At 38.0% G+C, this 17,515-nt stretch overlaps 1 protein-coding gene across 1 annotated transcript in view; it reads left to right on the forward strand.

Moving 5' to 3' along the window:
• LOC102232428 (microtubule-associated protein 4-like) overlaps nucleotides 1-17,208 on the forward strand; it is an 80,850-nt gene extending 63,642 nt beyond the window's left edge. Inside the window, exons 12-17 of the mRNA XM_023335044.1 lie at nucleotides 3,349-3,408; nucleotides 7,857-7,949; nucleotides 8,947-9,028; nucleotides 9,120-9,229; nucleotides 9,439-9,610; nucleotides 10,907-17,208. Of these exons, the coding sequence (XP_023190812.1) occupies nucleotides 3,349-3,408; nucleotides 7,857-7,949; nucleotides 8,947-9,028; nucleotides 9,120-9,229; nucleotides 9,439-9,610; nucleotides 10,907-10,911 (522 nt within the window). The 3' untranslated portion in view covers nucleotides 10,912-17,208. The remainder of the gene's footprint in view (nucleotides 1-3,348; nucleotides 3,409-7,856; nucleotides 7,950-8,946; nucleotides 9,029-9,119; nucleotides 9,230-9,438; nucleotides 9,611-10,906) is intronic.
• Nucleotides 17,209-17,515: the final 307 nt, after the last annotated feature.

The raw sequence follows: 17,515 nt of genomic DNA on the forward strand, positions 1-17,515 counted from the left end.
CCATTATCGGTGTTCATCGGTGTCTAATTCTTTGATCCACTATGTTTCTCCCTCCCTGTGAGAGTCTATACATGGACAGACACCTGGGAAAACATTTAAACATGCACATGTTTAAATGCTCAAATGAAGACTAAGCAGGATTCGTTCCATGCCAAACACTTTGCCTGCATGTCAAATTTTGTCATGTGTCAGTGCCCTGACTGGGTTGTCTGTCTCTGTCTCTTTGGTGTTTGTGACTGCTTGTCTTGGGGAGAGAATTGTGTCACTTTGAATCATGGACATGATCCCCTTATCTGCTCGCCTTGCCTGGTGATATTCTGTCAGTGCAGCTCATCGTCGTTTGTCCATGTTCTCCAAGTTTTCTGTCACAGAACCGGGTCTTTTTGGCTACACTTCAAAGGTTTACAGTCACTGGTTGTGGCAATGCATGACGTACTAAGACTAAACTTTTAATAATGCATTTGAAGCTTTCTTTTTTCAAAGTGGAATGGTACAATTTCAATGATCTTATAAAAGGTATAAATTTCCCTCAAGAAGTTTCAGGCAAACAAAAGGTTATGGCATTATTCTAATTCATTTTTCATCACTCACCATGTTAAAATTGGTGGATATTATTAAAGTTAGTTTGTTTGCATATAGCCCATGAACTTACAATGAGTTTAAGATTTCGGCCATCCCACAGGCCTGATTTTAATCTGTCCAGTCTAAACCAGTTTTTATGTTTAGGATCGCTGCCCTAACTGCACACACCGGAGTGTCTGAGCTTCACTACTTTTAGTTCTGTGTTTTGGGATGGGCAATGACTTCCAGTAATGCAGAAATGCATTTTTAGATTAAAGAATGTTATCTCACAAGATAAAACTGTGGTCTGTTTGAGTTATTGACTGATGTCAGAAATGTATCAGCCAAAGGCCCAATATTTCTAAAAAAATGTTTTTATCATGCAAAATTAAGGATTTTAGGGGCTTTTTTTTTGCTTTTACTACATAGTATTGTACAGTTCAAGGTGATGACAATGATGATTGATGTCTCCTGCCATCACCTGATAGCTGATTTTTAACTATTAATGAGATACATCAAACTCAAATATATTCTTAACTCAATTGTCTGCTATCTTGCTGTTCTTTCATTGGAGGTAAAAGCAAAAATGAATTTCTTCTAATGTTTCATATTCAGGCATGGGAGACTTACAACATCTACTATTCAAAGTGTTGAACTATTTTGTTTTAGGTAGTACAAAATCATTGTTGTATTCTTACAGATGTCTCTTCATATGTTTTTGCACTTCATTAAATTATGCAGTTCTTTATCCTTTCTTTATACTGTGTATATATTTATGCCTTTACTTTTCCTGAAGATAGCGAAAGCTCATTTCAGCTCTTTTGTAGTTAAAGCATATCTACCCCCTGTGAGGCAGTTTCTTGTTATCTAACAGCACAGGAGCAAATGTTGTCCTTCTGTTCTCCTTAAAAGGTGCAGAGCTCTCTGTCAGATCAGTTCATGCGTCATTAACCTTCTTTTGCCTGGTCGTGCTGTGGAGCTGCAGGCCAGGATGCTGCAGTCTGTGGCTGGATGGAGCAGGGTTCACAAACCTGCTCACATCTGTCAAATCCTCCGCAGACCCACAGAGACGCCATCTGCACTCAATTTATCTAAGAGAACAGCAGGCGCACATCTCTTTTGGCGTCACTCCTTTTCATCTTCACTATGACCTCTTGTTTTCCCCACAATTATCAGGTGACCAATGTAATGTTAGATACATTTCTTTAAACTGTATTGGCCTCGGATTTTCAGGCAGATGTGTGTATTTTTACAGGAGCCCCGGGGGTGAATCCTCTGTCATCTTATTTTTTTTGTCAGACATGCTATTTGTCACCTTCCAAAATTAACCACTGCCCTGAATCACACTTACAAAAACGGTGTATACACCAAGTGTTACCTTGTTGTTCTTGTTTTTGTTTGTTCCAATTACCGTCCATCTGAGATTTAGTTGGTTTTTTTTATCTCAATACTTTGGAATGGGACTGGTGGTGTTGTATTTGGTAAATTGCAGACCATTGTTGGGATGTTGCCTCATTCTTTGGCTGGTCTCATGCTCTTCTGTGCAGCTGTCTATACCGCCTTGGAAGAAATATTCACACACATTTGAATTTTTTCACATTTTGTCACATTATAACCTGAAACTTCCATCCTTGCTTATTTAATGGGATTTTAGGTGACATAGCAACACAAAATCATAAATAAATACAACTTGTAGCAAAAAGGTGAGGATTTTGATTTGTTTAAGGATAAAAATCAGAAAAGTGTTGCGTGCAGTTTGTATTCAGCCTCCTTAAATCAGATACCCTTAAATAAAATCCAGTATATCCACCTGTTTTCAGTCCCCTTGTGTGTAAGTTACGGCCAGCTCGTTTATGAAGGCCTGCAAGGTTTATAAGCATCAAGTAACACGCCATGACAGGTTGTAAAGAAATTTAAAGATGAGTTTATGGCACACAGAATCTGGTTAGAAGTATTGGGAGATAAACCCAAGGTTAAGCTAAGAAAAAAAACTAGAGGCAGATTAAACTAAAAACTGAACACACAACAGGAAAACTTGACGTTTCTGTCCCAGACACTCTCCATTCGATTCAGCAGAATTAGATAAGGATGACAAAACCTGCAGTCATGAAATATCAGCCCCCAAAAATGCAGTGATATTAAATACAGCAAATATAGCATATTTACAGTGACAGTTATTGAGACGGGAGGGTTGAATATATACTCATACCACAGTATGTGCTAAATTCTGTTGTTCTGTCACATAAAATCCCATTAAAATCTTAATAAAACACAGACTAAAAAAAAAAGACCTGAAAAAGTCCAAATGATATGAATACTTCAGCAAGGCACTGTAATTGTTGCTTACCACTGATATGATTCAGTTTCATTAAATCTGAACTAATCTTCTGTTTTTTCATTGCTATCATTTTGAAGGCGCTCCATCTGCTTCAGTTTCTTACCATTTAAATATCTTCCCTGATCCATTTACACAGACTGTGTTTGTTTAAAATGTTTCATACATCCAGAGGTTCAGTCTGTGGACTAGATGTACTTGATTCATGTTGTGTTTCCTCCCACCCACTCCTTGATGTTCATTGGCTGTAACAACCCACACACACACGCACACGCACACACACACACACACACACACACACACACACACACGCACACACCGGATTTATCCAGCTGCTCTCCTTTTGATCCACCTCATGGCCCCATGCGGACTTTTGCTCCTCCACATCGTTGTGCTTTGGTGTGTGGTTGGTTGGAGGTTTTTATTGACTAGGGGCCTGGTTGTCTCCCCAGGTCTCCTCCACCCCGAACAACAAGACATCTGACCCCGCCACCCCCGCCGCCAAGGCCAGAGTGAGTCTCTGCCACCTCACACACCACTGCATTCTCCATAAAATGCCAATCATCCTATCTACATCCACTCAACACACACCACGACTTGATGTTCATATAAACATTACAAGCTAAATTTTGTTTTTGTTTTATGTTTGTGCTATTTCCACTGTTTGTTATTAGAGTTATATACTCCAGGAATGGATGAAAAAAATCTGAACTTAGTAGTAAAAGTGGTAGTTTTCGTAATAGTAACACATTCTGCTGTCTTGTGTTTGTGTCGGACAGTGTTAAGCTTTATTTTGATTACTTTTAAGAAGTGAAATATACCGAAACTAATCAATCCCCTTTGCAGACTCTAAAGTCATCTTGTATTTTATCAACTTGATTTCTATAAGTCGAAGTATTATTTATGATTTGGGCCCAGAGTCCAGACTGGAATCTGATGAAAAATTTGTGGAGAGAACTAAAGATTAAGGTGATGGCAAGGAGGCATTCTAAACTCGAAGACTTGGAGTTTACCTCCAAAGATAAATCATCAGAATGCTAGTGGAAACATGCAAAAAGCTGCTATGAAGAGTTAGTTGTAAAGTTAATAAAACATTTTCTACCGACAAAGGTAGAAGTAATTCTTGATACAATTTTTTAAAATAAAATGTAAATAAAAAAGGTTCTTTTTTAAATCATGTTTCTTTTGCATTATTTTATTATCTTTAACATATTGTTGATTTCATTGCACCACAACCAATGCCACACATCTAAGTCAACTAATTCAATTTTTCACCCATCTGCATCCACTCACACTGTCTGCAGGACGTACCAAGTGACCCACATTGTTTGATGTGACATCTTGTATAAAATGGAGTCGTTCAAGATGTTTTCTCTGTTCTTCTGTTGTCTCCGGCTTTGCCTCCAGCGACGCCTGATTTAAGTGCAGACATGAATAAATATCTCTGTTTTTTCCTCCATTTTCTGTGCACTTGTGCACGTCAATCCTAAGAATAAAAAATGTTTCAAAATTTCACTTTTGATTAGCAGGCTAAAGGACATCTGCCAGCATGTCGAGCTGAAAATCTGAGACAGTGGCTTTGCTTCCCGTACTGTATGTCTGTGTTTTTTCTGAACCATTTCTTTCATCTCCCAGTTACAGTGACAGTGAAGACAGCTATCAACTTTGAAGGCAAAAAAAAAAAAAAAAAAAAAAAAAAAACGCCTAAGAAATAAACAATGTGAATTCTGGGTTGTTTTTTGTGGACTTTTTACATTTACTGGCACAAATCTATTTTACTTGGATTTTATGTGACATGCCAACACAGAGCAGTGCACAATAACGACAAGAAAGAAAAATTGGGTTTAGCATATTTTTTTACAATAATAATCATAAGTGTTTTTTTTTTTTTAACGAATTCAACCAACCCTCCCACCCACTTTCATACTTTCTAAAATCATCTTTTGCAGCAATTAGTATGTCTGTACAAGCCTTGCACGTCTATAGACTTGCAGAATAGCCCAAGCTCAGTCAGATTAGACAGCATGAGTGAAAATTAGTTCTCCGGTTTTACCACAGAAAATTAATGTGATTTAGAGTTGACCTATGCTTTGACCTGAATCATTAACAATCTCTGCTCCTGTCCCAGAGCTACAACAGAGCTGCTCTGTTAATGACTTAGGTGGATGTTCATTTCTTGTTGTTTCATAGCCTGGCCCTGATTTTAAACGTCTCCACAGCTTGACTTTGTCTCACTAACGCTGCTTATTCACTGATTTTCTCTAACAAACATCAAACTCTGACAAAAGAGCCTCTCTCAAAACATCTGGACTTATACTGAAATTACGCACAGTTGGACTTTGTTTACTAAGTACTTGATTTCTGAAGAGATTTGATTGTAATTAGGGCTATCAGATCAGGAGAGGCTGAATACGAACGCACACCTCAATTTTTTAATGTTTTTTATGGTTTTATGTTTTGAAACCTTTTCAAACCATGCATCACTTTTTTTCCACTTCTTATACATTACTTTATTTTGGCCTGTCAGAGAAAATCCCTAAACAACATTGAAATATGTGGTTTTGACATCACAAAATGTGACAACAACATTCAAGACACAAAGAACTTAGTAGGTAACATAATCTCTGTCCAAGAATTTAGTTTTTCACATCATCATATTTAAAGTTTTGACTCGTTTTACCGCATGAAACGAACGAATAAGGTGACTGTGGGTTCAGGTGTTTTGCAATTGAAGGTTGTGGGATCAATTCCTACTTTCACATTTGTCCCTGTTTGGGCAAGGCACTAAACTGCCTGCTAATCTGTGTATCTTGTATCATTGTGTTTTTGAGTGCGAATGTGGCTCTTGTGTAAATCACTTATAGCAGTCAGTACGACTGGAAAACCGCTGTAAAAGTTCACTCCACTTACCATTTTAAACAGGCTTTGCCTTTCTTTAATGGTGGAAATGCTGTAGAATATTATCTTATTGCAGTCTCTATGATTGAAAGTTGCAGTTTTAGTTTACGATTGCTCATAAACATTAAGGATTAAAAATGAACCATAACACCACAGCAACTTGATTTGTCTGCTTGGAATTGATTATTTTTTATATTTTTTTAGTGCAACATAAACGAGAAAAAAAACACAGCGGGAGAAGGTGTTTATCCCCAGCTGCTCCTGTGTGTGTATGCTCACGTGATTGGTGTATGTGTGCTGGCTGTGCTTAGTGAGTCATCCATCGCCTGTTCCACCTGCGTCATCATGTTGTGTTTTATCCAAGCCAAGGAGACTTAGACACAAAAAGATTGGAGGAACCCGCCTTACGTCTGCTGCTGGGCGTTTTTATTTCACACTACAAGCACAGAGGCAACAAATGAAACGTTTATCTTTATGTCGAATACGTAGTAGAGATCCATGTGATTCATTTCTGCCACCTTGCTTGGCTTTATTCTCAAACGTCTTTAGTCAATACTATTAATAAAGTGTCTCCTTTAACTCTAATTCATTGCCTACACTTGAGTCACCTCAGTGCACAACAAAAAATGTGTTTCTTCTGTCATAATATACTTTTATTACTATTGAAGATGACGTGCTTCTTCTTGCCAACATCAAAACATTTTGAAGTGTGGAGCTAAATTTACTCAATTTTTACAGCGCATTAAATAATTTGTAGTTAAGAAGTTATTTTCTTAACATTAGGATTTATTAAATAAAACCTTTTGAACATTTTGATCATGTGTTTATCAAGCAGCATCATATCCATGTTTCATTATTCTTGATTGAACCAGAAACACCTCCAAGCTTTGGAGTATTTCTTCTCACCTCATTTCAGACGACTTTGAATTTTCAGATGAGATATTCCCTTTAACCATGTGTAAAAATATAGTAGTTTTGCTGTGCTTACACACAAATGTAAAATGTATAACATAATTTAAAAGCTTTTACCTAAAAGCATCAAATCTTAGCACTTTCCTAGTATAATGTATTGAATATCACAGTTAAATATATTGTATTTCTATTTTTATCTTGACATGGATTAATAAAAGACCAATAGGAGTTTTATCTAGTTTTTTTTTTGTTTGTGTGGTTTTTTTTTCTGTTGAGCAACATGTGTTTCAGATCATTTTAGCTACTTTATTAGTTGGGCTACCTGTTTGCTAGTCATCCAGCATTCAGCTGCTTTACAAATATGCCCAACAGAGTCTGTTTTAGTGTGTGTGGGTGTGTGTGTGTTTGCTTGAATTTGTCTTTCTTGTAAGTGTAACAAAAGTGTAGGAGTCTTCTTTCAGCCATCTGATCAGCAGTGTGCAGTAGTAGATTGGGTAGAGGGAGCAGTGAGAGTAAGCAGAATACAAAATCAAAAATCACCGTATTCATTACATGTTCATCATGTTTCACCTTGAAGGTGAAGGACAGGTTTGCTTTGGAGGTCAGCCTCTTGTCTCAGGTTTTTTTTTTTCTTCTCAGCCAAACAAATGTGCATAGCAGCAGGTTGTTTAAAAAAAATCATGGGCACAAGCTACATTATAAAGTTTTGAAAGTTAGCAGCCTCGTCTGTCACTTTCTGTTTCTTTTGTTTTGAAAAGCACCAATTCTAAAATCACTGATTCTTTGTTTTTGCTGCATGTGCTCGGTCTCATTTTCTGTGCTGTTTTAATGTAGCTAATGCATTTTATGGAAGCACTCTTGTTATTCTGTCAGAACGCACCCCCCTTTAAAGAAGCATTCCCTAAAATGTGCAATTAACAATGCTTTCAAGAACCACTGAGCTAACAGCAAAGCAACTGAATAACAGAATCTCTTCCATAGTTTTAGTACAAGTCTACTCTGTTTTTGGCCATCTAAAGCCGCCAGCTGATCTGCTCTTTTCTGCTGCTCCTTTCTTTCTTTTTCCTCTCCTTTTTTTTCTCTTCTTTTCTCTTCCTTTCTCTCTTTCTATCTGTCGCTTTTGTGTGTGTGTCCGCCTGCCTGTCTTTAGGTTCAGATAGTGCACAAAAAGCTGGACTTCAGCCACGTCACCTCCCGCTGTGGCTCCAAGGACAATATCAAACATGTCCCTGGAGGTGGCAATGTAAGTACTGCTGGAGCCAAGGGCAAGACTCTGGATCGGTTGGACGCATTTGCATCTCTCCTTCTTTTATATACATATTATGCACAGCCCTCACAGCTTGCTTTAAAGCCAAATGTTTCAAAGAGATCCATTCACTCTGATGCAGAATAGACATTCTGGATCCGTCGATCTTCGCTGATTGGGTCTGATCTAGAAACTATTGGAGTATCCATCAGAGTGAGGAGGAAATTGAGTTCAGCTATAAAGCCGCCTTCTTCTATATCAAACGTTTAAATGAAACTGATCATCTTCAAAGTAGCCTGGAATTGAAGCATTGTAATTAGCACATCAGTGGCCCCCACTGTTTGCACTTTTGATTGATTTTACTTTTGAGCGTCCACCCCTCCGGTTGTTCTTCCCATCTGCTTTAAACACCTGCTGCACTATCCCATTGCATCTCTTGGCTGCTCTCAACAACAGCTTTGCCAGCTAAAGCTTGTGAATAAAACACCAAAGGTTTTATTGTATTAATATATATAGCGAGGATTTATGTACCAAGTCAGTCTAAAGATTTAGCAAGGCTAATTTTCCCTTTGTTAGACTATCTACCTGCACATATTGTGTTCCATTTTACGTTGATTTATATAAATGTGTGCATGTTGTGATCATTTGATGCCTGAAAAAGAAATCCGAGTGTCTAAAATAAATCCAAATCCCACGGGAGGCCCACATTTCCTACAGTACCATAATTAAAAAGCAGCAAATGCATCATGATAGACACTTTTGTGAGATATATATAAAAAAAAGAACATGACAAAGTATGTTCAAAATGTTTCACTATGAAATTTAAGCTGAATGGTATTCTCCTGCATTTTGCATACATACAGTAAAAGCATGATGCTGACACCTCGAAAGGTACATGGGTTTTGCTGTAAAGCTGAGCGGATGCTAAAGTGCTACGTTCTGCGCTGGATCTGGTGATTTAATGGGCAGCATTTTGATTTGTGTTCTCCTCCAGGTGCAAATCTTGAATAAGAAGGTTGACCTGAGCAAGGTGACCTCAAAATGTGGCTCCAAGGACAACATCAAACATAAGCCAGGTTCAACTTTAAACTCTTCTGTTTTTCCTCCCTTTCAACTATTAACTGCCTCCATTGTGCTCTCACGGCCACTTTTGTTTTCCTGCTCCAGGCGGTGGTGACGTGAAGATCGAATCCCACAAGGTCAACATCAAGGCCAAGTCTAAGATCGGATCCCTGGACAACGTGGGACCAGGCAGCGAGCAGACAAATGGACACAAGGTTAAATTTAAACACAGTCTGCAGTGTTGTTTTTTTCATAGACAGCTAAGATTCTCTGGTCCTGCTGACTCACTGTGCTGCTACTGCCTACCGCCACTAGGTGGTGTGAGAGTTTGAGAGTTGGCTGTGAGAAAAACTTCTTTTTTCTTTTTTTGTTTTCTGCCCACCTGTCTGTGTGTGTCCTTGTGCTCATCTATATTTGGCCGCAGGAGGAAAAAACAGGAGAGAAGACATCTTCCCCCGCAAGTGGCGCTCCACAACAAACAACTGCACCGGCAAGCGTTGCTAAGGAGAACGGCATGAAGGAGCCCACACCTTCTCCTTTCGGAGGGGACGGTCTAAAGGAGCCCCTTAGCATAGACAAACGCATCGCTGAGAAAAGTGGGTGCCAAATCCTACACAGTGCTCATTTTGGCAAAATTGAAAAAGCTTATTTGTGATTTTAACTTTTCAGTTGTTGCTTTATCTGCCAAGCTTTATTCTTGCACCACACAGTAATGTGACAGATGGCCTACACTCAGAGGAAAGAGGAGATAACAGCAGACTTCTTGTTTGTGGTTAACAACCCAGAACAAGGGTGTGTTTGAACACAGAGCTAAATCCTCTACTGTAGTGCCTTTCAAAAATCTTCATACTCATTAATATTTTTCACTGTATATCATGGTGCAACCCCTAATGTCACTGTACATTGTTTTTATTTTATCTGTTAGGCCAGCAGAAAGTAGTGCATATATTTCTTTGCAAGATAGCTGAAACGTGATGGAATGGAGAGCACATATGATCAGCATTTTTCTGGTGTTGCTGCTCATTCTGATTGGATTTAGGTCACGGCTTTAACTAGCGTGTTCCAGCACATGAATTTGGTTTGATCTAAACTAGAGCTGGAAAATGTTTGCTAATGAGAATAGGTGAACTTTTTGTCCTGGAGGTTTGGTACCAGAAATGAGCATTGCACTAGCATAGAGATCTCCTCCAAGTCGGTCAGATATTGCCTACTATCTTGGAACCAGTGAGGAGTGATTTTGGTTGTGGTTGCAATTCAGAAACCAAATGTGAGCAATTTGAAAAACTATCTTGGTTTTAAAGCATATTAAGTTAAGGTATAATTGCAAATGCATCCCGGAGTTTATTTTTTTATGTTTTTGTTTTTTTCTTTGAACAGACCTACGTGGTGTACGTGCTCTGCTGCAGTGATAAAAATAGCCAACAAATGAAATTATGAGGAGACCTTCAGAGTAAAGATTAACAGGTCTTTGAAGATAAATTACTCTTCATTACTGCAACAGGCCACCAGACTGTGAGATCAAAGACAGCAGGAATCTTCTACCTCATGCTGGTATCAGACTTAGCTTATTTGATTTATGGCTGCAGCATTATTTTTCCTTATTCTACCTTTATTTTACCAGGACAATCCCACTGAGATTAAAACCCTATTTTCAAGTGAGTCCTGGCCAAGACGCAGGACTTTACCTGCCAGTGCCTTTCTATCGACCCCGGTACCATAAAAAAATAAACTTTTTGACCTGCCATTCCAATGAAACTCCACGAAACAGCAGCAAACTATTATCTACAGACCATCTATCCAGTATTTTTTAAGCTTGTCGTTGCCATTTCATCATCTCTCCAGGTTCTGTGTTTTTTGTGTTTTCTGAGTCTGTTGTTTTTGTTTTTCTGCAGACTGAGTCCCTGTGAGCTCCAGATAGTGGTGGGACATGCATGACGCTCACTGACCTGCCAATCAACTGACCAACAAAATTACCACGGCACAGTCACTTCCCTCTGGCCCGGCCCTTCACCTCACCCACTGCAGCATCGAATCAACCGACTGCCTCTCAGTCTTTCTATGAGGTCCGCCTGCCAGTGTCCTCCTACCGACCCTGATCTTTGACCTCTAAAAGCACCCGAGCTGACATTTTTCCCCGTAACCTACAAAGAAGACCACTTGTTGTTTGTCTACACAGCTCTTTGTGGGGTTCCACCAGCTTAATATCTTGTAACCACAGATATAGTTAAGTTTTACCCCTGTTCACAAAATCTAACAACCCAGACACAGAAAATACCCGTAAGCAGAGTCACCTACTTCAAATATTGTTCAACCTATGAGTCTCAGTGCTGACTTTTCTCTGATCTCTTTGAAAAGCCTTCACCTTCCAAAACTCCACTGATGTTCTAACCGTGTCAGTAGAACTGTACTTCACTTCCAGTTCTGTCCTTCAGATGTCACTACGTCTCATCTAATCATTCTTATTGGTATTCAACAGCTCACACTATTTAACCACACTCATATGGTTAATATGGTTTATTCAGTGAAAAAAATAACTGCAGTAATGTTTTTAACTCCGTATTAAAATTTTCCTGATAGACTTGGTAGAAGTGGTTGCAGAGTACACCATGGAGTTTTAATCGACTTAGAGGTGTTCAAAATAAAGTTCAAAAGCTTATCTAGTGTATTTTTGTCAGACGTAGGCGGCACATTAGGATGAGAGAAGCACCAAGAAACCAGCTTATGACCAGAATCAACCTGTTTTTTCATTTTGATTGTCCACAATAAGTCGGAAAGTTAAAAAATGGATATTTTTCGCGAACATACCATATTTAACAACTTTCTTCAGTGTCAATCTTTTTACTCAGAGAAGAAATCTTAAAGTTAGCTATTTTCACTAGTGAGATGTTTGAAACTGTAGTCAGAGGGATGTGGGAAGCTCTTTAAAGGGAATCTATATTTTCTATGACATGCCAAGATGTGTCTGCGTGTTATTCAGGTTGCGAGAGAGTGATACTTTTCAAGTAGATAACAGTAAGGCCGAACATATGTATTCATAGTTGCCGTGTTTTATTCTTTCAAGCTTTCAAACTCGCTCTTTCAGTTAGACATTAGAAAATGTGATTACCTCAAAGTAATGTTAAAAGAGGAAGGATGGAGAATGTTTGAAGCTTCTCTGAGTGGTCTTGGCTTTAAATTGATGATACTGTTGTAAGTTAGGGTTGTAACAGGAAGACCTAGTCCCTTTGATTGTTACTTTATGTTGCTTCCTTTTAAATCAACAAACATAAAGGAATTGGCACACTGTGTACTTCCTTTAACAGTAATTGCAGACAGTATCTATCATCTGGTTATGGAAAATGACCTGGCAGAATTGATGTTATGATCTAGAAAACAAAGATCAGAAGCTTTTCCAGTGGCTGTCACAAGCATGTGTTAACCGCAAATACGCAATATTTAGAATAATTCTTGTGCCAAGTTGTACACAAATATGAGTACTAAACAGTCTGGATATAATGCTTATGAAGATGCAGCAATCTTTAGTTAACAGTTTGTTTTTTTTACCGTATTAAGCATTTAATTGAGGTTGGTCTTGCTTGGTACATTTGAAAAGGCAAAAAAAAAAAGAAAAACAGATCTCCCACACCAGACTCATTTAAGCACTTCCAGACATTCAGACATATACAGTATATTACTCTGTTCAACACATCTTTCTGCCTTTCTACTCATGACGTTAACCTTTTTATAGTCCACCACACTTTTCTGCACTCCTGCAACCCCTGTGAGACAGCTGCTACTCTGAGACTTGTCTGGTCTACAATCATTAGAGAAAAGCAGGCATAGGGTCCCTTTTTTTCCTTATGAATCTGTTGCCCCTCCTGGTTATGTGCATCACCAGATTTGAGGGTTGAAAGCCCTCACTGTAGGCAATGAACCACTAACACACTCGCATATACTGTATATCTATAGGACAAGCTCACACACACATACACATCGGTGTGCCTGAGCGCCGAACAGTCACACACTAAAAGCCACCACTTTGTGGTTGGGTAGTTCACACTAACATGCTAATATTGTTGCAACAATGGTTTGTTTCATTGTCATTGTTGCATATTTTCCACACTGGCTTCCCATGTTGCAGTGTCTCTGTATCTCTTTCCTCTTCCTGTGTCTTTCTCCAGCTTTCTGACAGCAATACAGTAACATTATAAATGAAGGCTTCTTGTCACCTGTGCATTTACGTGACACAAAGACAGAAAGAGGACAGAGAACGGCTGAAGTGAACAGAAGTCCAGAGATAGGAGACAGTTAATCTATAGGAAGAGCTGCCACTCATGGGGAATAATAACATAGCATTCATGTTTAAAACTTTATGGTCATTTAGGGGTTTTCCTCTACACAATAAAATCCCACCGCTTACAGTGAGACTCAGAGGAGCAGATCGTTAGGCTTCACGTTTTCTGCTGCTCTTCTTAGCACATATTTTACCCTGACATTTGTATTGTAAATAGATGACAAAAAAAAAGTTTTTTGTTACGTTTTTTTTTTTTTGTGCAGCATGTTTGATTTACGTTGGATGCCGTTTAAATATACAGAATGTTCTTAAATCATACAACGCTGGACAGCAGGAACTGCCCAGCTCTAAAATGCAACAGTATTTTAGTTAAGCAGATCCCAGAACAGCTTGTATATTTGAAGTTTTCTTTCTAAAATACTTTTCATTTTAAAACTAGGAGAAGCTAAAAGCAGTTTTGTTCACATCGCCACATTTATTATACACATGCATTGATGCTTTTTGGAGCAGCTGGCTGGGTTGTTTTAAACATATTCCCTTAAAGTAAATTGCTGTACATTATTTCTAGTGCAGGCTCCCCTCGACACTGTGATGTGGCTTTGATTTAGGCCAAAACATTTCCAAAATGTGCTACGCGTCACAAATCGAACATGAGCAGGCTGTGTCCTTCCTGCTCACAGTGATTTCAAGGTTGGGATGGTCTCTGGTGAATACACTGAGGGATTTGCGACATCTCTGTGGCGTACTGTAGTTGTCAGATGTGTGAAGTGTTACTACTGCATTCATCCTGTAGAGAGCGCTGCTTAGCCTCTTGAACACTGATAGTCTGGCTCTGTGACTTTACAAAAAAAGCTAACTGACAAACATCCCCCACCAGATTCCCCTATACTGTACTTATTTAAGCTAGCGCTCTGTTATTGTGTCTGGAACACTAAATATTATCAGCACCACATGGCTCGTGTAAAGAACCCTTACAGGGAAAAAAAAAAAGGTTTTGTGCACTTTGAACACAGTCTTGTTCATTTCTTGATGCACTCAAGTGATATAACTGTACTCAAGTTGCTTTACTGTATATTGGTAAAATCTTGTCAGCTGTGTACTGTACGTCTGTGCTTCTGGGAACAAAACCGTCTTGGTAGTTTAGTGAAACTTACGGTGATCAAAGAGCAAGTGATCAAATAGTCAACAGTTAAGTCTAGAAAACTTACGAACAACATATAGGCGTATTTATTATCGTATCGTTCCTTCCAAACAAATCCCTCGAGTTGCCTGAAAGCAACACACGTCACATGACACATGCGTGGATCATATGTGAAAATAATAATAATGTGAACCTTTCTTTTGTTTTGTTTTGTTTTTTTTTTCTTTGCAGGCAGAATAACTGAAATATCAAAGCACTTTGATAGATGTAGGTGCTGGACTGTGTATAGAGGAATAGGAGAAAGTTGTAGTCTTGTTGTGTCTCAGTAGCTCATTGAAAGAGTGCGCCGTCATATGAGGAGATGAGCTGCTGTTTGGTGGATTTTAGTGGAACTTGGGTTATCGATGTTGTGCTGCTGGCTTTGATAGTCAAACACTCAGCTCTCCAGGCTGCCCCGATGATATTCTTGTCGACATTCTCCGGGATTTACATTCTGGCCAAACTGCAAGGTCACATTTACTGAATGGAATCGTATATTTTTTATCTTCTGCTCAAAAGGCTCAATGAACTTTGTGCCACCTTTCTTTAATATAGTTTACACTAGGATAGACGTAACAACAAGACGGGTTAACAAAATGTAAGTTATTAGCAGAAGATAGTAGCTTTCAAACTTTATTTACATGCATAAAAACTGTAAATTCTACGTTTTCCATGTCCTGCCAAACTGACAGACATGTTCAAAAAGTTGTGCACCAACACTTGGACTCAAGTTTGGTTTGTTTGTAATGGAAAAATAAAAAAAAATTTTGTTTTTTGTTAATCTAATGTATTAGCACAACGTGACTGGTTTAAGGGTACAGTCAATATGCATTTAATATGACTGCCTTACATTTAATGTTTGGCAATAGTTGCACTTTAAGAAAAACTGTTTATCTAAAATCTTTTATAAACAGAGTACTGCAATCACTTTTAATTAACATGTTGCTATAATGTTTAAAAGTGCAAAATGTAAGAAATACATTGTTATTAGCTTACAAGCTAATACAACTTAGCCTGGTTACCAAGTCTCTACCAAATTCAAACATTTTCTTCCTTATTTACATTAACTTTGTTTTGACTGATAACGTAAGAAATTGTTCAATAAATGACTTGGTCAAATCAAGGGAAATTGGGAATATAAAATCAATATTTTTCAAAAGCAGGAGTGTTTTCGTCATATTCTCTTTTATTAAATAAATAATCTCTACATATTTATTGCACCAGACCACTAAAAATCTAATTCTACATAATACTTATTTGTAATGTACAGCTTTCAAACTGATGTTATTATTGCCAAAATCTACAGTTGAGGTGATCAGTAATGGACCATTAAATCTACCAAGATTATAAAGATTTAATAGAATTGCATTACTTATTATTCAGTACAGCATCATTTAGTGAAAGATGATATGGGAAGAAGTTAATGTTGCTTTGCAGCTTGGACAAAAGGTAATAACCGGATTCACTCTAATATCAACTCACAATGGTTCCGAGTAGCCTTTTAACAACACCCTTCCACTAGTATCTCACACTGTCCCTTGTACATAATCAACACTGTGTTTTTATCACCCCAGAAGTATTTAATTAAAGTTAAAAACAACAGAAAAATGCAAAAAAAATCTTACGTTTTAACGGGATGTTGTGGATGTTGCCAGTTGAACATACCTGTTCATGTAAACCTGCAACAGCTTAGCTCAATAAAAGTGTTATTGTATGGGTGAAAGCATAAGTAAGGAAACATACTTTTTTTCCTTTTTCAGAGTCTGCCTTTTTTCTCCAAGAAAAGGGCTGATGAAGTTTCAAGAATGTTTTTTAAAATGTGTTCAACACATCTGAATACATGTGTGAGGTTGTCTCTGTTCTGTTTTCAGAAGATCGATTAAACACGACGACACTAATTACTGGTTTCAGGAAGTAGTGACGTAATCGGTGTGAAATGCACCGACGCGTACTGGCCTGATCTGTCTGATGTCTACCACAACAGAGTGAGAGTAATGAAAACCAAACTTTGTGTTTTGGCATGTAGTATGGACTCATGTCCTGTATTAGACCTCCCCTGAACTAACACAGTGACATAACTACCAACACAGGACATAGTTAGGGCAAGTCTTGGACCAAATTGTTTCATCACCGTCAACAGAATTATGAAGAAATCTAAAGCTAAAGTCCACGTTAAAAAAAAAAATTAGAGGTGAAATTAACATGTAGTATAACTGAATACGTAGTGTGTTGGTAGATATGTACCTGGAGCCCCAACCTGTCTCAGTCCTACAGAGGTTTGTCAACACTCCAGTACTGAAAAAGAAGCTGATTGTTTTATCTTTTATTCCACTCACAGCAACCACTGGCTGGCTGCTCAGTAAAACCAAAAATCTGATTAAACATCAAAAGTAGAGGTTTCACTTCACACTAAAAGCTGTGCTTCGGTCCCCTGCTCATCCTTAGAAACCAACCACAGACTTAATATTTTTCAACAGCAGACAAAGGAGCCTTCCTTTCAGTACTGCCGAGTGGACACTCTGTAGCGTGTGCTGTATTATTGTTTAGAGCACAACACCGTTGCAAGAGCATGCAGGAGACAACAAACCAACAGTTGGTTGTTAGAAGCATCCGTCCCATTAGATAGCTCTCATCTCCCCCTTCAATTCTGAATATTTGGTATGAAAGAGATGTTCATTGTGTTTAATTGTTAACTAGTGATGTGAATATTAATCATAAAATAAAAAAGATGGGCAAGAAAACTCAGTGTTGTTGCTTCATTACTTCGTGACAAACTGGATTTTAAAGACGAATGTGCAATTAATAACATCTAGACATGTAGTGAAGGCATAAGGGCATAAAAATTGTTAGTGTTTTTAAACACTAAGGAATTTAATTTAAACACTTGAACTGTTTAAATTAAATTTAGTTTTTTGTAAGCAAGAATTCATAATAAAAATATATGATCAAATCATTGTGACCATACACGAATAAATTCATTGGAATATCTGATGAAGTTTATTTGTCAGATTAAAAGTCATTTAGTGACATATTAGACATACTTTTTAT

The sequence above is a fragment of the Xiphophorus maculatus genome, chromosome 6 (genome assembly GCF_002775205.1).
Source record: "Xiphophorus maculatus strain JP 163 A chromosome 6, X_maculatus-5.0-male, whole genome shotgun sequence".
NCBI lineage: Eukaryota > Metazoa > Chordata > Actinopteri > Cyprinodontiformes > Poeciliidae > Xiphophorus > Xiphophorus maculatus.